At 38.6% G+C, this 26,376-nt stretch overlaps 1 protein-coding gene across 1 annotated transcript; it reads right to left on the bottom strand.

The window, feature by feature from the left end:
* Window positions 1-98: 98 nt before the first annotated feature.
* LRIT3 (leucine rich repeat, Ig-like and transmembrane domains 3) lies at window positions 99-26,376 on the bottom strand. Its single transcript, XM_010389069.2, has 4 exons — window positions 26,166-26,376; window positions 22,313-22,785; window positions 4,471-4,776; window positions 99-2,734 (listed from the first exon to the last, which is right to left on the bottom strand). Exons 1-4 carry the CDS (start codon window positions 26,279-26,281, stop codon window positions 1,593-1,595), a joined length of 2,037 nt encoding a protein of 678 aa, XP_010387371.2. The 5' UTR covers window positions 26,282-26,376; the 3' UTR covers window positions 99-1,592.

Below are 26,376 nucleotides of genomic sequence, written 5' to 3'. Positions count from 1 at the left end.
TCACCCAATCTCTCGATCACAGCCAGGCCCTGGCCACTCTCCCTTGATTCTCCTATAGAAATGGGTGTCATCACTAATTGACTTACTTAAATTTCATCCTCTTACAAGGAAAGCAGGAGCTGGCTGGTGTCATGGGCCGGATATAGTCAGAGGTCAGATGACCAACTGACTAGGAGGGCTTCTATTTGAGGACCATTCTCAGAGTTTGGGAGATCTTTCCCATTTCTTATACATGTATTCAGTCTGGGTCAATTACCAAGTGTTTCTTTCATAGAGCAGGTTTAATCTAGTAAGGGTAGGCTTTGTTCTAAGATTTATGAAAGTTGCATCTGTGCTGAGGTGGCCTTGTCTCCTAGAAATCCCTGGGCCAGGTTGCATCCTGCTAAGTTACATGTAATATCAGCCCTGTGAGATGCTTGAGTGGGTCTTATCACTATCACTAATCTTAAAGCCACAAGATGTCTCTTATAGTACACTACAGTTATTAAAATATTCCCTTTCTAAAAAAGCTAAATTTTATTTATGAACTCCTTTCCTATGTATTTAAGTTCCCCGATGTTTTTAACCTAGGAAAAGAGTCTAACCAAATGAATCTACTGAGGCTTCGCTTTCAAAATCCTCAAATATCCTTTGGGGTTCTAAAACAGACTTTCAAAGGGCAGTAAGTCATTTCAAAAGCTTTTTCTTTATCAACAGAATCAAAAGATAATATGGCAGAAGACAAACTGCTTGGCTCGTGATCCTTTGGCTACTTGTATATCTTCTGACAAAGCAGAAGAAAGAAGGAATGGAGGAAGGAAAGGGAGGGAAGACCAGGAAGGAAGAAAGAAGGGAGAAAATAAGAGCAAATAGCAAAATATTAAAAGACTGATTTAAAGTTATTTTTAAATATCCATATTATCTGTCAGCAGATGTGTTTCAATGCAACAGTTACCATTTTTAAAGAAATGGTCTATTTGTCATAATCCTCTTTGTATACTTACTTTTACTAATACCTATATTTCTAAAGAAAAGCAAAAATTTTTCTTACATGCAATATGAACACAACTCTATAGTATTACAATGTATAATGGTATGAAGAGACAGAGCCCTCCCTCCCCCATGAGTTAGATTTAACCTTCGTGAACGAAAAATCCTTTGTGATCCCACACTCTCCATTAGGCAATGTCAGGAAACGTCCACAGAAAATGCCATAATGCACTTCGAACATGAATAAACATCAAGGCTTAGCTGGTTTTGCTAATGTTTCCTCGTTACTCAAAAAACTGTATTTTTAAATACAGAGTTAATTTGCTACTTTCACATGAACTTATTTTTAAGAACTAAAACATTACCCTAAAAAGTATTAATAATTTATTAAGCAACACTCTAAAAATTATTTCTGTAGACCTTTTCCACACAAGAAAAAAAATCAACGTTATTTGTCTTTTCAGTTCAGAGGTCTCATGCTATTTTTTAAACACACTTAAAAGCATTCCATTTGTGATTTTCACACACAATGTGAAAGTCTGTCCAAAAATCATCCAAACCTAGGGTCAATTATACCCTTAGATGCTAATGTTGTAGCTCACATGCACCTGAGCTGCAGAACCTTAGCAATAATGCTCTGGTCTGGAACTTTCACTTTTAAAAGTCACCTGAGATTCCACACTTGACCTCGAACAAAGCAGCAATTTTTCTGACTCATCCCTGTGCCTTCCTGTCCAGAGCTCACCTACACTTTGAGACCTGGGAAACAGAGTCTCAAATTGGATATAAGTCTCTTTTGCCAAATCATCTTCCCAAAAAGGTTCTGACTTACATTGCAGTTGGCAAACTTTGTACAACAAGAAACAAATCAATAGTAAGACAACAACACAGGCAGTACTGGTCACCACGAGAAGGAGAGACCATTGAGAATCATCTTCTTCTACTCTTTCGGTAGAAAAGGTGATGCATTGGTCTTTCTGGGGAGGCACTCCTCTTGGACAGACACAGGCCATGTATTGCCCACCAGGTTCCAAGCCATCTATGGTTACTTGGTTCTTGCTGGAGTCTGCATTCAACAGCAGCAGGTCCTTCCCACCACACTTGGAATACAGCACAGTCACTGCAGAGTTATGTGTGGTGTTGATCATATTCCACATCAATGTCACACTCTCTTTAGTCTCGCTGACCACCCTGAGGTTTTCTATTGTGGCATTTGTCTCCGTAAGCATTGTTTGATCCAACAATGCCAGCTCTTCTTTCTTTCTTGTGCTGGCTGGAGGAAGCTTACTTCCACTCTTTGCTGCCTTTAAATTTCTTTTCCCATCTGGGTGGAGCTGGAATGATTGCTTATCAGCCATAGTGGTGGCTGAGATGCTTGTGCTCAGAGTTGTGATTGAAGAAACAGTGGAGGAGAAGAAAGGAGATAAAGAGAAGGAAGCAGTAGAGGGAGGAGACAAAGTAGAAGCAGAAAAAGAAGATGTGGGGGAGAAGGAAGAGGACCAAGGATATGATGATGTGCTAGATCCAGATGTAGATCTTCCAGATCCCGGCTGGGCATCCCACTCAGGATGATCTCCAGTTCTTTCAGAAGTGTCTGGTGGTATCAGAGTTGTGGTAATGCCAAGCACTGTCACAGTAACCACAGCTTCTGACATCCCAGCCAGATTTTTGGCCTTACACTTATAATCCCCAGCGTCTTTGGAAGAAATGCCTGTCAAGCTCATTATGGACCATCTGACTCCTTCCTCTGGAGATTCTTGTATTACTGGAAGAAAACAAATACATACTCTGTGAGGAACAGAAGGAAAATTCAAGCAACCATGCCAACTGAGGAGGAAACAACTATCCGCTCTACATGCATCTCTCACAGAAACCGAGAGGGAAATGGCACCCTGCAAGTCTCTGACAGTGGGCGATGGTTCTGCAAACTGCTTACATCAAGGTCTAGGAGCTGCCAGGTGTTGTGAGGTCTGTATAGGGAATAGTATTTTTAAAAAACAAAAGGCTGGGAATCAGGAGACTTGAGTTTTAGAAACTTTTGCCCACTAAATAGCATGTGGTTGTGAATAAGTCAATTCCTGTCTTTAGGCCTCTGTTTCTGCATTTATAAGAGGATGAGGTAAAGTAATCTCAAAGGTCCCTTTCAGTTTTAAGTCACTGTGATTCTACAGAACGTTTATCATATGACCTTACATAAGTATTTTTTATGATATGTTTTCACAGTAATAAAATGCATATATCCTTCTAGCCAGAGGTACAGCAGATCATTTTCTGGCATGGCAGAGTCATCATTTGTATTTGGAATGATTTATTTTATATTTAACTTAGATAAACTACAAATCATGGATTCTTCTGTTCGCAGAATAACATATAATTTTTTAAAAAATCAGAATTTTGCTATCCTAAACTCTGATATCTGGGTATATTTTCATTCTGTCTTGATTTCAGAAGCTTTTCAAAGAATAATAATGTGCAGAACAATATCCCAGTAACCCAAAACTTAACTCACAAGTTGAAACTGTGGACCATTGACTACCTATATATAGGAATATTAGGCCTTAACTTCTTTATTTCCACCAGGTTTCATTATTTCAACCTGAATTTTAGTTTAATTTTGAAGAGTTTTAAAAATATATCACTTTAATTGTCAGAATAACACTGTTGAAACTGGGTACAAAGCATGCATATTGTCACACTAGAATCTGAAAAGTCTATATAATCAATATTTCTAAAAATTATACTTTTTGATTCATAATAAGGTCTCCATGTAATTTATTATTTAAATAATTATTCAAAAATGAGAGACTTGTACAAAAGCCTCACTCCATTCGGCGTTTTTGTTGGTTTTTGTTTTGTTTTGTTTTGTTTTTTATTTTGGAGACGGAGTCTTACTCTGTCACCCAGGCTGGAGTGCAGTGGTGCAATCTTGACTCACTGCAACCTCTGTCCCCCAGGTTCAAGCGATTCTCCTGCCTCAGCCTCCTGAGTAGCTGGGATTACAGGTGCGCACTACCAAGCACAGCTACTTTTTGTATTTTTAGTAGAGATGGAGTTTCACCATGTTGGCCAGGCTGGTCACAAACTCCTGACCTCAGGTGATCTGCCCACTTCGGCCTCCCAAAGTGCTGGGATTATAGGCGTGAGCCACCGCACCCGACCAGCAAAAGGCCCTTTTTTAAAAATTGTAATAGTTGTACATTTTGAAGTGAGCTGTATCCAAGATGATGAAGCAAGATAAAGGCCTTGTCTGCCATTGATCCATTCACTGCATTGTTTCATTCTACCGAAGAAAAAGAGTTTAGATTGTCTAATTTTATCTAGGTAGTTAGATAAACTGAGGAGAATACTAACCAATAAAATGTACCTTTAAAATCCCTTGCACCCAATAATCTTGAAATATTTCATTAGTGTTAACTAGCTAATTTCAAATCACACAAAACATGATGTTAACTTCAGAGCTTAGTAATCTCCTTTGATCATGGGGCTGAATTAAGAAAATACCTGTATAATTAACTAGCGAGCTGTCAGATCTGGTCCATGTGAGCTGTGGGGTGGGGAAGCCAGTGGCATCACACCGCAGTAGAACATTACTGCCGAGAGCAGACATGATTTTGGTGGCTGAGGTCATCACTGATGGTTTCAGACAATGCTCCAATTCAGCCCGCTGAAACAAAATTCCTGTGAGGCGTTCAGGTTCACTGCAAGTCATCAGTGGATCCAGAAGCACTATAGCAGGGTCAACAACCTTTGACAACTCGATCATTTTGGAAATACGACAGTCACAGAGCCAAGGATTGTCCTGTAGACCTAAAACAGAAGGTGGGAAAGGTTGACAAAGATAATTCTGATGACTTCGGTTTATGTCCTGCCTCTTGAGAAGGTAGGGATCTACACTATCTCCCTAAAAACAGAAGTGCCTTGAGGGATGAAGCAGAGTCACCTTTATGTCAGTTTTGTTCTGCAATCCAGCAATCTCGATGAATATATCCTGTCCATTAGTTCAGATCATTAATAATCATGGCTAATACTTATTGAGCATTTACTCTGCTAGATTATCTTCTAAGCACTTACCTGTATTATCACATGTAATCCCAATAATCCTATGAGAAAAATGATATTATTATCCCTATGTTAATGATGCACCTCAGACTTTATCTATCCCTATGTTAAAGATGAGGCCTCAGAGGGGCCCAGTAACTTGGCCAAGGTCACAAAGCTAATTAGTGTCAGAGCTAAAACTTTAATCCAGGTACCATAGAATGCCACAATACAGTAATAAAGATCTTTCGAAGGTGTTATGAAAGTACTTACAGTATTGTAAGTATTATAGGGTGCTCAGAGGCACCAAATTCAGCCTGGAATAGGTTATGGTTTTATGTGATTTGAAGGTGTATTGAGGTAACGCAAGCTTTGTGTGGCAAAAAATATAGAGTGAGATGCTGGCAATGGCAGGAGAGAAGCCTAAAAAAGTTGGTGGAAGCAAGAATGTGGCTTGGCATGAATGTCATATGTGGTGACCATGAAGGTGACTTGCTCAATACTCCTTCAAGAGAGAATCAGCTGCAAGCAACGCGGTTAGCGGACAGTTTCCGGTTGCAAGCATCTTCAGGATGTCTCACTTTCAGAATTGTTAGCAGAAGCCTTTGGGCCTTCAAGGAGGCTATCAGTGAGAGCTTGAAGAAAAGTGAGAAAAATGTTGCTGGAAACTAGGGGAAAGAGGATCTTTGCTATGGAGTAGCAAAAAGTTTAGCAGCACTGTCACCTGTGGTCCACATGGAAAGTCAAAAACATATGCAATGCAATGTGGTCTACCTAAGGATATTTCCACAGAGACTGTTCAAACTACTCCCTGGTGTGTTTCAGGTAATAAAGTATAAAGGAGAGGCAACAGTTAAAGAAGAACTGTTAAATATAAAGGAACCAAAACTTGCTGAGTTCAATTAAAAAACTGTTTCTTATTCTCAGTCTCTCCAAAATTCTCGAATTAAGATAGAACTTCAGAGCAAACATCAAATCCAGGTGGGACTATAAAATTTTGTGCTAAAATCTCAGAAGGATCTAAAATGGAGCTTTAGAGCATTCTGTCAGGCGAAAGTCTCTCTAGGATCTTAGGAGTGATGTTCCATAACAGCCTCATATAAAGCCCAAGATAGAAAAAAATTTATCACAGAAATTTGTGGTTATAGCTTTTTGCTAATGGAGTAGATTATAAATTGAGAAGAAAAGACAGAACTGCAATTTTACAAATTCAAACCATGGTGGAAATGTAACTGCTAGTTCATAAATTCTAGATTTTTATTATACTTTTTAAAAATTATAATAGCAAGTCATGACTGGCTCATATTTTTCTGCCAGTATTGGTAAAAGTTTACTTTTTCATCTCCTGTTTTAGAAGTATGCTTTTCTTCCATGGGTGAATAACTTTAAACTTTTCCTCTTATATTTAATGTTGTTAATCTATACCTAGTTATTGAACCAATATTAATTTGAATTCTATTGTCTTAACTGTTGGCTCTTTCATCCAATATGTGATAAGCAGACTTTCTGGCTTATTTTATATTGCTATGACTACGTGTGGCTCTGGAACTTAATGTCTGGGCTGAAATCTCGGTTCTATCAAGCTTCACTCCCACGAGTAGATATCTATAATAACAACCTCTCTCAGCCTCATCTATAGAATGTAGTAGTTCTTTCATAGAGTTGCATGAATTTTTAATTACATAATTCATGGAAATTACCTTGAACAATGGTTTATTCACAGTAGAATCTCTGTGACCTTTAAACTTTCTTGCTGAATATAGTACTTAAAATCTTTTGTAAAATATAGTCATTTCAATCTCTGAATAAGTAACAAATTCCATACACATAAAACATATTCCCTATACTAGAGTCCATATTTTCTTGATCTTAACAAAAGAAACCAAATGTAATACAATCTGTACGTCTACTAAGAAAGAATTCAAAACAAGTACATAAGTAATGGTGGAGATATGATCTGATAGATACCGAAACACCTATAATAATGCAGTCAGTTCATAGACATTCAAAAACCCACTTCACCACCAGATACCACATTAGATATTCAGTCATTATTGTTCATATTAGTTGACCTGATATGTGAAGGCCAGATTTAAATATATGAAAGAGAAATTTTAAAAGTAACAGGAAATGACATTCTCACCAACTTTACTGTGCCTAGGTTCCTGATGAGGCTCAACCATTAATTAATTCTGTGACCTGGATGATGCAACCTTGCTGAGCCTCAGTTTTCTCTTCAGCAAAATGGGAGAGTTGACTAGATAAATGCTAGAGCTTTTTATACCCGTAATGTTCTATCTGCCTATAAAATAAAAATAATGATCATACACTAAAAGAAACCATAGATGGAACAACAAACTAACACTAAAATCGATCATCACTCAGTAAAAAGCAGAAGAATATGATAGAATGCCTAATTTGTAACATTTTTATCTCTATTGATTGAGGTGCTAAAGATAATCTGTGGATCTAGACTCTCCTAATAGTGCTTATTTTTAAACGTTAAATCTTTCAAGTTTGTGACTTTTCTATGTCTACACTGATACACAGTTCAAATGTGAATATCATACAAAGTGAAGCTAGTTTATCAACTGTGACTATAAGACAGACTAAAAGTAGTCAATTCTCCTTTTATAAACAATATAACTGGTTTTACTTATTAAAATTGAGAGGAGGGGGAATCATTAACCTCTTCCAAAGGCTGAAATCCCTTCAGTAGTTTATTTTACTTTGTACATGTACTTTTTACATTAACCAGTTTTGCTTATATACATGTAAATGTTATTATAAAGAACTAAATTTGGATTAGATTGTTTGACTGTGACCCACATGATTTAACAATTTAATCAGGTCAGTTTGTGTGTAACGTGCCAATAACATCTACAAAACCTTATAAAAGATTAAAAATGTTGTTATCAATTGGTATTGTCAGAATTGTGAGCTGTAGTTTGCAAGAAATCAATGAAATAATATATGGCTTGCCTCTCACAAGTAATAAAATCTCAAAATGAGGATCCAATCATGTGTCTGCTCCCTGAGCGAGAGATAAAACCAGCGAAGAGAAGAGCATAGGACGCACCCTGGCAAGTGTCCTCTAGGGCAAAGGGATGTTATCATAGTGCCTAAGAGGAGGAGAGGGGATATTTTAAGTTAGATAAAAACAATCAAAAAATTTAGAAAGGAACATGTAAACACCCACCTTAATGTAGTAAGAATTCATAAATAGAATGATACTAAAACACTTATATTGAAATAAAAGGTTACTTATATTTTATATCTATAGATTTGTGTCAATATTCTATATATAAAAGCTATGCTCAACATAGCTATCCTATTTGATTTTAAGATAAATTTCTAAATCTCCCAGCACATCAAATTTATTCAGTCATATAATATGTATAGACTATTTCATACTTTGAAAACACTTCAACTTATGCCAGATTTTTTTTCTTTATATAATACTAGCAATGCAAGTTACAAGTTGCTGATTGCTTCCTATGTGGCAAAGGCTGTGCTTGTCCAAAACTGCAGAGGCCCTGAGATTTGACCCTACTTTAGGGTGACCAACCTATTCCAGTTTGCCAGCAATTCATTTCAGTTTGCCCAGGACTTTCTTGCTTTTAGCACTGAAAGGTCCACATCCTGGGAAACTCCTCAGATATGGGCAAGTTTGCCTGCCATCATTTTATGGATGTTGGTAGAAGACAAGACTCCAGCTCAGGGCTGAAGGAGTTCATTGCTCACAGCACTGAAGGGAGACATCTTTATTATACTGGGCAGTAAGCATACTTACCCTTTGCTCTGGAAGGAGATATATTTGAACCTCCAAAGCTGTTCTCTTGAAAACAGCTTGAAAAGGTAATGCAGAATAAAAGGTAATCTTTGAAAAGGTAGTGCAGGATAAAAGGTAATCAATGTCTGCCTCTGCTCACAAGACACGCAGAGATTCAGGAGATCAAAGAACAACAGCACTAAGCGTCTGAAGGATGGTCTGACTCAATCCTCACAAAAGCATGGGATAGGTAGTACTATTATCATCCCCATTTTAAAGATGAGAAAACCAAGGTTCAGGAAGCTTAAGGAATATGCCCAAGGTTACACAGTTGGACAGCCAGGATGTGAACTTCAGCATCCTGATCTTGAACCACCATGGTGGTTAAAGCTCTTAACCACCCACCACAGTGGTTAAAGCTCTTAACCGCCATGTTATGCCTTATACCATACCTCTGGAATCTGGTATTATTCTTCCAATTTTACACCAAAGGAAACCAAAGCACAAAGATATTACTACCTTGACTTTGTAAATGGCTTAGAATCCTACATCCCAGATTTTTTTTAGCATCATAATCTAACACCCTTTCTATCATTACTCATCTCTTTGCCATCTAAAAACATTTAGAGTCACAGTGGCAGTCATAAGTGCTATTATTTACAAATTTAAAAATGTCCAGGCACAATGGCTCACACCTGTAATCCCAACACTTTGTGAGGCTAGGTGGGAAGATTGATTGAGGTCAGGAGTTCAAGGCCAGCTTGTGCAACATGGCGAGATACTGTCTCTACAAAAAATACAAAAATTAGCCAGGTATGGTGGTGGCACTTGCCTGTTGTCCCAGCTACCCAGGAGGCTGAATTGGGAGGATCAACCGAGCCCCGGAGGTTGAGGCTGCAGTAAGCTGTGATTACGCCACTACACTCCAGCCTGGGTGACAAAGTGAGATACTCTTTCAAAATAAAATAAACTAAAAATTTTAAAATGTTAAAGCAGCACTATCTGGAGTATAAATGTTTGCATAGGGAAAGATTCAAGAGCTATAATGTTAACAATTTATTTCATGCTTTGAAATTATTAAAAAATGTATTAATGGTGAAAGAAAATTCTTTAAAAAACTAATTTAACTGGTTATATATAAAAGTTATGTAAATATTTTTAAATCCCTCAAAAATAAAATGCCTATTTACTCCAGCTTGAAACATCTAAGGTCAAAGGTACAAATTTTAAAACCTGAATAAAAATCGTGATCCAAGAACTGAATACATTTAAGTGTTTTTTTCTTCTGAGGACAAAGGTAAGAGAACTCTCTCAAGTTAAACTGTTACTTGTACTGCATTCCTTCAAGGCAACACATCAACTAAAATTACACTAATTTGCATTAATTAGTTTACTTTATATAACTATTCTTGGATGAGCCAAGTGAACTTTATCCTTTCTAAAAGAATAATATTTATATGCATCAGAATAGTTGGACTAAATGTGCTATTTTTGTGTGAAAAGTGAGCAATAAATTTTTGTACAAAAGTTATTCTGAGGACTATAAGCCCTTGAAGACAAAGACTATGCCTACTCAGCTTTGTGGAGACAATAGTGTTTAACAATTCAGTGAGGAAAGGAACGTCTTTTTAATGAATGGTGCTGGAACAAGTGGACACGTATTCGCACCTCAACCCCTACTTTACACAATACTCAAAAACTATTTTGAGATAGATAATAGCTATAAGCTTAAGAGCTAAGAAAATACAGCTAAAAATTGAGTATAAAGGCTAAAACAATAAGAAAATATCATATCTGTGATTTTGCGGTAGGCAAATATTTTTTAGATGATACACAGAAAGCACTAACTATAAAAGAAAAAAACTAATGAATCAAATGTCATCAAAATGTAAACCTTTTTTACCAAAGACACCAGGAAAAAATGAATAGGCAAGTCAGCCTTGGAGAAAATATTCACAATGCATATAACAGACAAAAGACTTATATTCAATAAAGAAAAGACAAATAACCCTTAAAAACTAAGCAAAAGATAGTTCATAAAGGAAGATATACAGTGACCCATAAGCAAATGAAAATCTGGCCAACGCCATTAATAATTAGGGAAACAGAAATTAAGAATCACATTGTGATACTGCTTCCTGATGAAAAAGACCAACATCATCAACTAGTTGGCGAGGATACGGAACAACCAGACTATCATGCAGTGCTAGTGGGAATGTATAATGTTATACAGCCTCTTTGGAAAATGGGCAGTTTCCTTAAAAGTTATACATATAGCCATTATTTTTTTCCTTTTTTTTTCCACCCAGGATGGGGTGCAGTGACGTGATCTCAATTCACTGCAACATTCGCCTCCCAGGTTTTTCCTACCTCAGCCTCCTGAGTAGCTGGGACTATAGGCAGGCACCACAACACCTGACTAATTTTTGTATTTTTTAGTAGAGACAGGGTTTCGCCACATTGGCCAGGCTGGTCTCAAACTCCTGACCTCAACTGATCTGCCTGCCTTGGCCTCCCAAAGGGCTGGGATTACAGGCGTGAGCCACTGCGCCCAGTCATATAGCCATTCTATAATCCAGCAATTTCAATCCTAGGAATTTATCCAAGAGAAATGAAAACATGTGCCACAAAAAGCTTTGTACAAGAATGTTAATTGCAGCTTAATTTATTATTGCCCCAAACTCAAAACAGCCCATGTGTCCAACATCAGGAGAAAGGATAAACAATTACTTCATTCATACAACTGAATATAATTTTGCAATAACGAACCACCAACACATGCAACAGCATGGATGATTTTCAAAAACATAATGCTGAGTGAAAGAAGCGTGGCACAAAGGTGTATCTTATATGATTCCATTTACATAACATTCTAGAGCAGACACAACCTATAGTGATGAAAATTCAAATAGGTGAGGCAAGATTGACTGGAAAGAAACACAGAACTTTCTGGAGTAATGGAAATATTCTGTATCTTGATAATGGTGTAAGTTACATAAGGGTATACATTTATCAGAATTTAACAAACTGTAGACTTACAATCCTGCATTTCACCTATGCAAAGTATACCTTAATGTCTCCATTAAAAACAAGGTTTTAAAAAGTAAAGAGTGATGCTTTGGAGATTAACTGTAAATTTGAAACTTGATTCTGCCTTCTTACTAGCTATAGAAAGAAGGTGAGGATTAGAGCACCCAGCAAGGCATAAGTCTTACCTATGCAGATTTGTTTCCTCAAATCAAAAAAAGGGTGGGGCACATCTACAGAGATTGATAAGTGTTTTTTGAACGAAATTAACATCATTTTAGAAAAGTCTGGAAATACTAGGGCTGCCATCACCCTTCAGGCAATCTCCATTTCAAATAGGAAAAGAGCCCATGTTTACAATTCAGCAAATTTAGGTACAAGTAAAACAACACCCAAAAAAAAAAGCATTTCATGTTTTATCCTACCACAGGCCTTTTTCTCTAAGACAAACAGCGTCAGGACTTACGGAATATGCCTGTGTAAATATTTACTTAATCTTGAGAAAGAGGCCATGGAAATTTACCTGCATTACAAATCAAAACCTAGTTTTATAGTTAATTCCAATGTTTATTTGCGGGGCAATAGTTTAAGTTTTCATGGATACAATAAAGGACAATTTTACTAAGTTGATATTTTTACTCCTGTAGAAGAGAAAGAGTAATTGAAAAACCTCACCTTAATTTTTTTATTACATAAATATATGGATCTAAAGTGATCAATAAAGTAATGCATATATGAAGAAAGGAACTCTGTTATTATTATATACTTTGCATTACAAAGAAGGGAAGACGCGCCTGGGTTCTGGAGCCAGATGGCCTGTCCTTAAAGCTCAGCTCCACCACTATGTGTTGAGTGAATCTGGGCAAGTGTCTTAACTTGTGTCTCATTTTTTCATCTGTAAAATGGGCATGAAGTGGTATTTACTACAGGGTTGATGTGAGACTAGAAGTTACATAGGTCAAGTATAAGAACCAGACCTGGCATTGAGTAACTCCATCAAAATTAACTATTAGTGTTATTATTACAAATAGAACCTCCATCTGCTAACAATAATCAACACAGAGTAATAAAAACTAAGTAAAAGCAGACTCTATCCCACTATAACAGCACAGAGGCAAATTCTACAGGACACCTGGAAAGATATAATTGCTATACTTAAACACTAAGTTCTAGAAAATCTAGGACTGGTACTCATCACTATATTCAGTGATGCAACTAAAAGGCTCAAATATTGTTGGAATAACAAAAAGGCCAAAGAGGTCTTTATAGGACACTCCCATCCCAGTCACAACTTCTACAGATAATTGTTGATCTAAAAGCATAATCTCAGAGACTGTAGACTTCATATTCTAAAGGACTGCTACATGAAATATTTCATTTCTTCTTATTACAGTCCTTTGAACAAAATGGAGCAAACCCTGCCATCACCATTTTCCAGATGAAAACACTGAGTTTTCTGTGTGTGATTTATCCACATCAATTAGTCCTCTCTTCTTCTCCTTTTGGGAACATATCAAACATGGCTTTGCTAAGGTCAGCTGCCACTCAACATGCTTCATACTATCCTTTGTTATTTATTATCATGCATGATCATTGCAGAACATTTTGGAAATACAGAAAAATGAAAAGATGTCCCACTAACCAAAAAAAATAGCTAAAGAGTTAGTGAATTTTTTTCAGTCTTTGTTTTTGTACATTTTTACATAGTTATGGTAATGCTTTTTATACAGTTACATAGCCTTGTTTTAAAATTTAATGTTATACAGAAGTATTTTCAAGTTACCACTTTTAAAATCTCTGGGCCCTAAAGTGCAGTTAAAACTGTTTGGGTAACTTCCCATGGACAGTAAAGTTTCATAACCCTTTCCCTTTGATCCCTAAGTTCCCATCCAGATTTAACTCCCAAGGGAAAAATATGAATGTTCTATCAATTGCTTCTTCATAGTAATGTTAGTAACTGATCATTAGAAAGCTATTAATTGCAATTTAGTAATTGAATTTTATTTTCTACTATATTACTCCATTGGGTTAATTCTATTAGAGCCAAGAATTACTTTCCAGGAAACTTAGAAACATAGGTAGGGAAATAGAATCTTCTAGCTATTAACCTTACTCATAAGGTTCAGATTGGTGGCTAAAATAAAGTAAATAAATACCGCAGTGTAGGTTTACATGTGGCTATCAGTGTATATAATAAGAACTCCACAAATATCTGTTAAGTTAAACTAATGTGATTTTATTCTCCAACCCATTCTACAATAGTACTTTTATTGTCTAACAAAAAAATGTTTAAAGGACTAGATGAACAGTGGGGGAAAACATGAACTAGCTATATAAGAAGAGCTTATATGAGTTTTCCTCTTTCTACCTGGTTCTTATTAGTCATATTTTTAGTCTTGTAAACACCAAATACATTGACATTTCAACAAAAGCAATGCTAAAGTTATGTGAGTGCTGTTACAGCACTTTCTTTTTTTACAAATATATATTTTACTTGTGCTTTATTTCAGGAAATATTTGATCATGTGATACTGGTCAGGAAGGATGCCTGGCACAAAGTTAGCATCTATGTTGTCTCGTACTCCAAAAGGCTTGTAAGTCATTTCACTGGCCAAATGCCCAGAAGTTCTTTCATCTTCCTGAGAAATATAACCTCTGCTGCAGCTATGATGAAAATAACTTGGGAATGGACAACACAGCCTTATTGGGTGAAAAAGTGGAACAAAATTTTAGCACATCTAACTGATTGATCAAAGCTTCAGGCTTGTGTCTCATACAAAATATTACAATGCTTCACTGCCTACAGATACCCCTGAAAAGGGTCCAGTTCACTAATTTCAATCAGGCAATCACATGTTCTAGGCATTCACCATGTACAGAACTCCATGCAAAGCTCGCTCTCTCTTTCTCTAGATAGATAGATAGATAGATAGATAGATAGATAGATAGATAGATAGATAGATAGATAGATAGATAGAGTGTATATATATAGCATATATATATATAGTGTGTGTGTGTGTGTGTATGAAGAGGCAGAGAGGGACTTACTGGTAGAAGGAGATTACATTTTAAGAACCCCAGAGAAGGTGGCTGGCAAGATGGCCAAATAGGAACAGCTCCAGTCTGCAGCTCCCAGTGAGATCAACACAGAAGGCAGGTGATTCTGCATTTCCAACTGAGGTAGCTGGCTTATCTCATTGGGGCTGGTTAGACAGTGGGTACAGCTCACGGAGGGCAAGCCGAAGCAGGGTGGGGCATCACCTCACCCAGGAAGCACAAGGGGTCAGGGAACTCCCTCCCCTAGCCAAGGAAAGCCATGAGGGATTGTGCCATGCGGGACAGAGCACTCCAGTCCAGATACTACACTTTTTCCATGGTCTTCACAGCCCACAGACCAGGAGATTCTCTCCAATGCCTACACCACTAGGGCCCTGGCTTTCAAGCACAAAACTGGGTGGCCATTTGGGCAGACACCAAGCTAGCTGCAGGAGTTTTTTTGCATACCCCAGTGGTGCCTGGAATGCCAGTGAGACAGAACTGTTCACTTCCCTGGAAAGGGAGCTGAAGCCAGGGACCCAAGTGTTCTAGCTCAGTAGATTCCAGCCCCACAGAGCCCAGCAAGCTAAGATCCACTGGCTTGAACTTCTTGCTGCCAGCATGGCAGTCTGAAGTCCACCTGGGATGCTTGAGCTTGGTGGGTAGAGGGGCATCTGTCATTACTGAAGCTTGATAAGGTGGTTTTCTCTTCACAGTGTAAACAAAGCCACTGGGAAGTTCAAACTGGGTGGAGCCCACCACAGCTAGGCAAAGCCACTATAGCCAGACTGCCTCTTTAGATTCCTCCTCTCTGGGCAGGGCATCTCTGATAGAAAGGCAATAGCCCCAGTCAGGGGCTTATACATAAAATTCCCATCTCCCTGGGACAAACACCTGGGGGAAGGGGTGGCTGTGGGTGCAGCTTCAGCAGACTTAAACATTCCTGCCTGCCAGCTCTGAAGACAGCAGCAGATCTCCCAGCACAGTACTCAAGCTCTGCTAAAGGGCAGACTGTCTTCTCAAGTGAATTCCTGACCCTCATGCCTCGTGACTGGGAGACACCTCCCAGCAGGGGTCAACAGACACCTCATACAGGAGATCTCTGGCTGGCATCTGATGGGTGCCCCTCTGGGATGAAGCTTCCAGAGGAAAGTATAGGCAGCAATCTTTGCTGTTCTGCAGCCTCCACTGGTGATACCTAGGCAGATAGGGTCTAGAGTGGGCCTCCAGGAAATTCCAGCAGAGCTGCAACAGAGAAGCCTTGTAGAAGGAAAACTAACAAACAGAAAGAAATAGCATCATCAACAACAAAAAGGATGTCCACACAAAAACCCCATTCAAAGGTTGCCAGCATCAAAAATCAAAAGTAGATAAGTTCAGGAAGATGAGAAAGAAAAAGCACAAAAAGGCTGAAAACTCCAAAAACCAGAATGCATCTTCTCCTCCAAAGGATCACAACTCCTCGCCAGCAAGGGAACAAAACTGGATGGAGAATGAGTTTGACAAATTGACAGAAGTAGGCTTCAGAAGGTGGGTAATAACAAACTCCTATGAGCTAAAGGAGCATGTTCTAACCCAATGCAAGGAAACTAAGAACCTTGAAAAAAGGTTAGAGGAACTGCTAACTAGAATAACACGTTTAGAGAAGAACATAAATGGCCTGATAGAGCTGAAAAACACAGCATGAGAACTTTGTGAAGCATACACAAGTATCAAGAGCCAAATCCATCAAGGGGAAAAAAAGGATGTCAGAGATTGAAGATCAACTTAATGAAACAAAGCATGAAGACAAGATTAGAGAAGAAAGAATGAAAAGGAACAAACAAAGCCTCCAAGAAATATGGAACTATGTGAAAAGACCAAACCACCTATGTTTGATTGGTGTATCTGAAAGTGACAGGGAAAATGGAACCAAGTTGGAAAACACTCTTCAGGATATTATCCAGGAGAATATCCCCAACCTAGGAAGACAGACCAACATTCAAATTCAGGAAATACAGAGAACACCACTAAGATACTCCTCAAGAAGAGCAACCCCAAGAAACACAATCTTCAGATTCACCAAGGTTGGAATGAAGGAAAAAATGTTAAGGGCAGCCAGAGACAAAGGTCAGGTTACCCACAAAGGGAAGCCCATCAGACTAACAGCGGATCTCTCTGCAGAAACCCTACAAGCCAGAAGAGAGTGGGGGCCAACATTCAACATTTCTTCTTGAAGAAAAGAATTTTTCTTCTTGAAGAAAAGAATTTTCAACCCAAAATTTCATATCCAGCCAAACTAAGCTTCATAAGCAAAGGAGAAATAAAATCCTTTACAGACAAGCAAATGCTGAGGAATTTTGTCACCACCAAGCTTGCCTTCCAAGAGCTCCTGAAGGAAGCACTAAATATGGAAAGGAACAACCAGTACCAGCCACTACAAAAACATGCCAAATTGTAAAGATCATCGACATCATGAAGAGGCTGCATCAACTAACAGGCAAAATAACCAGCTAGCATCATAATGACAGGATCAGATTCACACATAACAATATTAACCTTAAACGTAAATGGGCTAAATGCCCCCAATTAAAAGACACAGACTGGCAAATTGGATAAAGAATCAAGACCTATTTGTGTGCTGTATTCAGGATACCCATCTCATGTGCAAAGACACACATAGGTTCAAAATAAAGGGATGGAGAATATTTACCAAGCAAATGGAAAGAAAAAAAAAAAAAAAAAAAAGAAGAAGAAGAAGAAGAAGCAGGGGTTGCAATCCTAGTCTCTGATAAAATAGACTTGAAACCAACAAAGATCAAAAGAGACAAAGAAAAGAAGCCCATTACATAATGGTAAAGGGATCAATGCAACAAGAAGAGCTAAGTATTCTAATTATACGTACATCCAATACAGGAGCACCCAGATTCATAAAGCAAGTTCTTAGAGATCTACAAAGAGACTTAGACTCCCACACAGCAATAGTGGGAGACTTTAATAATATTCCACTGTCAATATTAGACAGATCAACCAGACAGAAAATTAGCAAGGATATTCAGAACTTGAACTCAGCTCTGGACCAAGCAGACCTAATAGACATCTACAGAACTCTCCACCCCAAATCAACAGAATACACATTCTTCTCAGCACCACATTGCACTTATTCTAAAATTGACAACATAATTGGAGGTAAAAACACTCCTCAGCAAATGCAAAAGAACAGAAATCATAACAAACAGTCTCTCAGACCACAGTACAATCAAATTAGAACTCAGGATTGGCCGGGCATGGTGGCTCCCATCTGTAATCCCAGCACTTTGGGAGCCTCAGGTAGGAGGATCACAAGATCAGGAGTTCAAGACCAGCCTGGCCAACATAGTGAAACCCCATCTCTACTAAAAATACAAAAGATGTGCTGGATGTGGTGGTGGGCACCTGTAATCCCAGCTACTTGGGAGGCTGAGGCAGGAGAACTGCTTGAACCTGGGAGGCAAAAGTTGCAGTGAGCTGAGATAGTGCCATTGCACTCCAGCCTAGGTGACAGTGCGAGACTCTGTCTCAAAAAAAAAGAACGAAGGATTACAAAACTCACTCAAAACTGCACAACTACATGGAAACTGAACAACCTGCTCCTGAATGACCACTGGGTAAATAACGAAATTAAGTCAGAAATAAATAAATTCTTTGAAACCAATGAGAACAAAGACACAATGTACCAGAATCTCTGGGACACAGCCAAAGCAGTGTTTAGAGGGAAATTTAAAGCATGAAATTCCCACAGGAGAAAGTGAGAAAGATCTAAAATAGACACCCTAACATCACAATTAAAAGAACTGTAAAGCAAGAGCAAACAAATTCAAAAACTAGCAGAAGACAAGAAATAACCAAGATCAGAGCAGAACTGAAGGAGATAGAGACCCAAAAAACCCTTCAAAAACATCAGTGAATCCAGGAGCTGTTTAAAAAAAAAGATTAACAAAATAGACCACTAGCAAGACTAATAAAGAATAAAAGAGAGAAGACTCAAATAGACTTAATAAAAAATGATAGAGGATATAACCACCGATCTCAAAGAAATACAAACTACCATCAAAGAATACTATAAACACCTCTACACAAATAAACTAGAAAATGTAGAAGAAATTGATAAATTCCTGGACACATACACCCTCCCAATACTAAACCAGGGTGAAGTTGAATCCCTGAATAGACAAATAACAAGTTCTGAAATTGAGGCAGTAATTAAATAGCCAACCAACCAAAAACAGCCCAGGACCAGATGGATTCACAGCTGAATTCTACCAGAGGCACAAAGAGGAGCTGGTGCTATTCCTTCTGAAACCATTTGAAACAATAGAAAAAAAGGAACTCATTTTATGATGCCAGCATCATCCTGATACCAAAACCTGGCAGAGACACAACAAAAAAAGAAAATTTCAGGCCAATATCCCTGATGAACATTGACATGAAAATCCTCAGTAAAATACTGGCAAATCAAATCCAACAGCACATCAAAAAGCTTATCCACCATGACCAAGTCGGCTTCATCCCTGGAATGCAAGGCTGGTTCAACATATGCAAATCAATAAACATAATCCATTATATAAACAGAACCAATGACAAAAACCACATGATTATCTCAATAGTTGCAGAAAAGGCCTTTGATAAAATTCAACACCCTTTCATGCTAAAAACGCTCAATAAACTAGGTATTGATGGAACGTATCTCAAAATAATAGGAGTTTTTATGACAAACCCACAGTCAATATCATACTGAATGGTCAAAAGCTGGAAGCAGTCCCTCTGAAAACCGGCACAAGACAAGGATGCCCTCTCTCACCACTCCTATTCAACACAGTATTGGAAGTTCTGGCCAGGGTAATCAGGCAAGAAAAAGAAATAAAGGGTACTCAAATAGAAAGAGAGGAAGTCAAATTGTCTCTGCAGATGACATGATTGTATATTTAGAAAACCCCATCATCTTAGCCAAAGCTGATAAGCAACTTCAGCAAACTCTCAGGATACAAAATCAATGTGCAAAAATCACAAGCATTTCTATACACCAATAATAGACAAACAGAGAGCCACATCATGAGTGAATTCCCATTCACAATTGCTAAAAAGAGAAAAAAATACCTAGGAATACAATTAACAAGGGATGTGAAGGACCTCTTCAAGGAGAACTACAAACCACTGCTCAAAGAAATAAAAGAAGACACAAACAAATGGAAAAACATTCCATGCTCATGGATAGGAAGAATCAATATCATGAAAATGGCCATACTGCCCAAAGTAATTTATAGATTCAGTGCTATCCCCATCAAGCTACCATTGACTTTCTTCAAAGAATTAGAAAAAAACTACTACTTTAAATTTCATATGGGACCAAAAAAGAGCCCATATAGCCAATACAGTCCTAAGCAAAAAGAACAAAACTGGAGGCATCATGCTACCTGACTTCAAAATATACTACAAGGCTACAGTAACCAAAACAGCATGGTACTGGTACCAAAACAGAGATATAGATCAACGGAACAGAACAGAGGCCTCAGAAATAACACCACACATCTACAGCCATCTGATCTTTGACAAGCCTGACAAAAACAAGCAATGGGGAAAGGATTTTCTATTTAATAAATGGGGTTGGGAAAACTAGCTAGCCATATGCAGAAAACCGAAACTGGACGCCTTCCTTATACCTTATACAAAAATTAACTGAACATGGATTAAAGACTTAAATGTAAGACTTAAAACCATAAAAAACCTAGAAGAAAACCTATGCAATACCATTCAGGACATAGGCATGGGTAAAGACTTCATGACTAAAACACCAAAAAGCAACAGCAACAAAACCCAAAATTGACAAATGGGATCTAATTAAACTAAAGAGCTTCTGCACAGCAAAAGAAACTATCATCAAAGTGATCACAGGTAACCTACAGAATGGGAGAAAATGTTTGCAATCTATCCATCTGACAAAGAGCTAATATCCAGAATCTACAAGGAACTTAAAGTTACAAGAAAAAAAAAACAACTCCATCAAAAAGTGGGCAGAGGATATGAACAGACACTTCTCAAAAGAAGACGTTTATACAACCAACAAACATATGAAAAAAGCTCATCATCACTGGTTATTAGAGAAACGCAAATCAACATCACAATGAGATACCATCTCACACCAGTTAGAATGGCGATCATTAAAAAGTCAGGAAACAACAGATGCTGGAGAGGATGTGGAGAAATAGGAATGCTTTTACACTGTTGGTGGGAGTGTAAATTAGTTCAATCGTTGTGGAAGACAGTCTGGCAATTCCTCAAGGACCTAGAACCAGAAATACCATTTGACCCAGCAATCCCATTACGGGGTATATACCCAAAGGATTATAAATCATTCTACTATAAAGACACATGCACACGTATGTTTATTGCAGCACTATTCACAATAGCAAGGACTTGGAACCAACCCAAATGCCCATCAGTGATAGACTGGATAAAGAAAATGTGCCACATGTATACCATGGAATACTATGCAGTCATAAAAAAGGATGAGTTCATGTCCTTTACAGGGATATGGATGAAGGTGGAAACCATCATTCTCAGCAAACTAACACAGAAACAGAAAACCAAACACTGCATGTTCTTACTCATAAGTGGGAGTTGAACAATGAGAACACATGGACACAGGGAGGGGAACATCATACACTGGGGCCTGTTGGGGGGTAGGGGTCTAGGGGAGGGATAGCATTAGGAGAAATACCTAATGTAGATGACGGGTTGATGGGTGCAGCAAGCCACCATGACACGTTTATACCTATGTAACAAACCTACACATTCTGCACATAAAGTATAATAATAATGATGAAAAGAACCCCAGAGAAATACACATAGAACCTAAACAAGGCCAAGTTCAAAATTCCAAAACCAGTCACAGCTAAACTAAGAGACCAAATCAGTTAGGGAACCATTTTGGGTCAGTAAAATAACTGATGTTTCCACCATTTCCTTTCAGATTAAGGAAATTTAGAAGCTATTCTTCCTAATTAATGAAGCCACTGCTATCGCATAAAGATGCCAGTGCCCCTCTCCTGCTCCTGAAGAACCTAATGAAGAGTTTGAAAAGTCAACTGAGCAGAAGCTGGTACCAGAGTATGGAGTAATGCTGTGCTCACAAGAGTCTATGCAGGTTGGTGGATTCTGTCTCTCAGTTGGAGGCTCTTTAAGAGAAGAGGTCCTCTCTCCATTTATGACTCAAGTTCTCTTCCACTTTTCCACACATGTATGTACACACATGCGTGCACGCACACACAGCCCTTTCACCTTACACAGGGGAAAGAATTAACTTGACCTAGGTTAACTAATAAGGTACTATGCCACTGAAAGTGCAATTACAGAGTAAAAAGCCAAATCCAGTAAATTTTAAAAGACTGGACAACAAAAGCTATGCACAGCAAAGTACCTATATATGAAAAGCCCAGAGGCTTGCGAGCTTACCAAGAATAATCCTGCTTGGGGAAAGGTCCAGGCCTCCAGAAGGTGTTGTAACTAAATGAGACCAGCTCTCCAGGAAATCTGGTGGCAACGTGGTGAGTCTGTTGCTTGATAAATCCAAGTAGGCAAGGTTCTTCAGATACCTGCATGCCTCATTTGGCACACTGGTTATTTTGTTATTGTGCAAGTCCAGGGTCCTCAGAAGGGGCATGTCCAGCAGAGATGCCCAAGGGAAAGCAGCCAGGGAATTCCCATCCAAGCGCAACTCATGCAGTTGCTTCAGGTTGTAAAAGCTGCTGGGGTCAATGGTGGCCACAGAATTGTAAGTCACCCAGAGATACTGGAGCTCCACCAGGTAATAGAAGGCCTCCGCCGAGATTCTGCGGATGACAGTCTTCTCTATGCGAAGCTTCACAGTGTCCATGGGGAGGTTCGTAGGGAGCTCGTTCATATCCATGTCATTACATAGCACCAACCTAGTGTCACAACATGAGCAATGTGAGGAAACTCACTTTCCAGCGCCCATTTGAAAAAAAATACTTCTCATTTGAAAAACGTATCAATTTTCGGCCGGGCAGTGGCTCACGCCTGCAATCCTAGCACTTTGGGAGGCCAAGGTGGGCCTTGGTTCAAATCTAACCAAGGTCTAAGGTCTGCCACCTCCTCTGTGGCCATGGAAAACCACTTCACCAGTGTCTCAACCTAATTTTCCCATACGGCACTGTTATGGATGATTAATTACAATGGATGTAAAACTCTACAACTTCCTAGCACATAATATGTACTCAGTAGGTATTTGCTGCTACTGTCAACAACCTTGGTTTTACATGGAAAGTAACTGAGGCCCAACAACATTCAGTAACTTCCCAAGGCCACCCAGCTAGTGGGTTTCACAGCCACCTTTCAAAACCACTTCTTTCCAACTTAAAGTGTACCTCTTTAGGAAATGGCCCATTTTAAAAGAACCCTTGTTAAAATAATAAATCAATCCTTTTTAAGAGAATAACTTATTTAGGTGAAAAAAAAGTGTTCACAGTACATGTTTAAAGTTGAGCTCTGTTTTAACAACGTGACTTGCACATTGCTTTCTGCCTAAGGAATAAACCAGAAACTAGGAGCTGACCTTGAGCGAGTCACATTTTGTTCTTGTTTGTTGGCACATATAAAACAGGCTTAGAAAAACAACACTGGGCAATGTGGCTCGTGGCTGTAATCCCAGCACTTTGGGAGGTCAAGGTGGGCGGATCACTTGAGGTCAGAAGTTCGAGATCAGCCTGGCCAACATGGCGAAACCCTGACTCCACTAAAAATACAAAATTAGCCAGGCTTGGTTGTAGGTGCCTGTAATCCCAGCTACTCAAGAGGCTGAGGTGGGAGAATCACTTGAACTTGGGAAGCAGAGGTTGCAGTGGGCCAAGATCATGCCACTGCACTCCAGCCTGGGTGACAGACCAAGACTCCATCTCAAAATAGAAAAAAAAGAAAAGAAAAGAAAGAAAGAAAAACAACACTGTCCCATGTGTAAATTTAAACTATGAGGAATCTGAGAATTTAGATTCATTTTAGCCTGGAAAATGACTTATTTATCTCCTATGGGATACTCATCTGAATTACAAAAAATAAGAAGAAGTTTTGCAAAGTATCATCTAAATTATAGCACACTATAAATTCAGTAAATAATTACAATAAAATAACCCTTTAGTGAAACACATCACATTAAATAAGTGGATTTGAAAAATCAGCTCATAAACAGACATAAGCAGCATAAAGCTGCAATGTAGTGGTTGTGTGGTAGTGGTAGTGTTGTCTCATTTCTATAACTTCAGGAGAAGACCTCATGGAATCTTTGAAATCCTGTAGGGATATCTCTTACTTTTCATCTCTATTTTGTATCACAGATTTCAGGGCTACTTTATACCAGAATGGTAGCAGTTTCTACTCATTAAGAAAGTATTGGCCGGGCGCGGTGGCTCACGCCTGTAATCCCAGCACTTTGGGAGGCCGAAGTGGGCAGATTACCTGAGGTCAGGAGTTTGAGACCAGCCTGGCCTACATGGTGAAATCCCGTCTCTACTAAAAATGCAAAAACTAGCTGGGCATGGTGGCACATGCCTGTAATCCCAGCTCCACGGGAGGCTGAGGCAGGAGAATTGCTTGAATCCAGGAGACGGAGGTTGCAGTGAGCCGAGATTGTGCCACTGCACTCCAGCCTGGCCGATAAAGCAAGACTCTGTCTCAAAAAAGTAAATAAATAAAGTAAGTATTTCAGCATGCTCTCATAGAAGAAAGCCTAGTTTGTACACTGAAAGATTTAGCATCTTTATGAACTTAGTTACTAACACAATTACATGATCTAGGACTAGTCATTTGGTCTCCATACAGTTTAGTTTCTTCACTTATAAACTGACAAGGGGTTGAACTAGATTATTTCTTGCCAGGCCTAATATTCTATAATTTTTATAAAAATCCATCAATAATGGGGTCACCACAAAGAAGGAAACATTTCTTTGTTAGTTTCTCAAAAGTACCCTGGCCTGATCCTTCACTGCTGCACGTCCCTGGACAAGTAGGCCTTTAACTTGCTACATTCCCTTCATCGTCTTTAACCACCCAGTGAATATGTCAAAAAATACCAAGAATTGCTTAACTAAAGTTTATACAATAACAAGATAAGCTTTTCACAAATATGTCTTAGTTATTATTATTTATTTGTTTAAAGTTGTAAGACATAAATTGGGCAACTCTTTTAACAAATTATTTTGTCTGAGACACTGTTTACTTCAACCAAGTCACAAATAATCTGATTTTATTATTAAATACCCTCTCAAAAAAAAAAATTCAAGTTCTAGGCCAGGCGTGGTGGCTCATGCCTGTAATCCCAACACTTTGGGAGGCTGAGGCAGGCGAATTACCTGAGGTCAGGAGTTCAAGAGCAGCCTGGCCAACATGGTGAAACTCTGTCTCTACTAAAAATACAAAAAAATTGCAGGGCATGGTGTCAGACGCCTGTAATCCTAGCTACTTGGGAGGCTGAGGCAGGAGAATCACTTGAACCAGGGAGGTGGAGGTTGTAGTGTGCCAAGATCACGCCACTGCACTCCAGCCCAGGCGACAGTGCGAGACTCTGTCTCGAAAAAATAAAAAGAAATTCAAGTTCTACTGTGTTTAGCTAGCAAGAGTTCTGTTTTCCATTTAACATATCTAAAAGGCCTCATGCACATTATAAGCAAATAAGTATTCTCACTACACAGGTAGATGCTAAAGCAACCTAGAGACTGAATAACTTCTGTGAGATCCTACAGTGTCTGCAACAGACAGTATCTTTTTCAATCTTCCTTATTTTGTAAATTCCATCAGCTTAAAACGGAAAAATTCTAACTATCAACCTCTCTAACTTCACTCTTGAGATCTTTCTTTCTGCCACTCAATTGCCATGAATAATCCTCAAAAGAAGTGGAGAGCCATGAAAGCAAAGGATCTGAGCATGTCCCGCAGCTCCTATTCAGCCTGCCCTCAGCCTTTCTATAATCAAGGGCTGAGCTGGCCACGCACCTTTAAATGGTTTGATCTCAAGCAACATTTTGCGAACATAAGCATCATAAAAATTTTGGAACACAGAATGTGTTTAGAAATTTCCAGTAACTTGAGAGACCTTTAAGAGTTAAACTGCTCGAAATGAAAACAGTGAAGGAGTAGGTGACCAGTATTAACACAATTACTTTAGAGCTTACGGACACTAAACATTCTCTTCTGTGATTTCTGATCCTCAAACATTTGCTTTCAAAAGTAGGCTTTCTTGTTTGGGTCCTTTTTGTCAAAATAATGAGAACACTTAGTAGCAAGCAGAGGAGCATACCTTGATCCTGAGCCGTCATTTCTGCCGTGATAATCACAGGTGCACTGTGAAGGACATGAACAGCCCACTCCTTCCAAAACATTAAGGACAATGCACAGACATGCAAAGAGATGCATTGCTCCTTTTAGAGGTTATTTAAACAAAAGGTAAAAACCGAATCCTAAGCATTCAGAAACTGGTGTGCCTGGAATACAAACAGCCATTTAGTAAC

Source organism: Rhinopithecus roxellana, chromosome 2 (assembly GCF_007565055.1).
Source record: "Rhinopithecus roxellana isolate Shanxi Qingling chromosome 2, ASM756505v1, whole genome shotgun sequence".
Classification (NCBI taxonomy): Eukaryota; Metazoa; Chordata; class Mammalia; order Primates; family Cercopithecidae; genus Rhinopithecus; species Rhinopithecus roxellana.
This window is presented reverse-complemented; position numbering and strand designations above follow the sequence as displayed.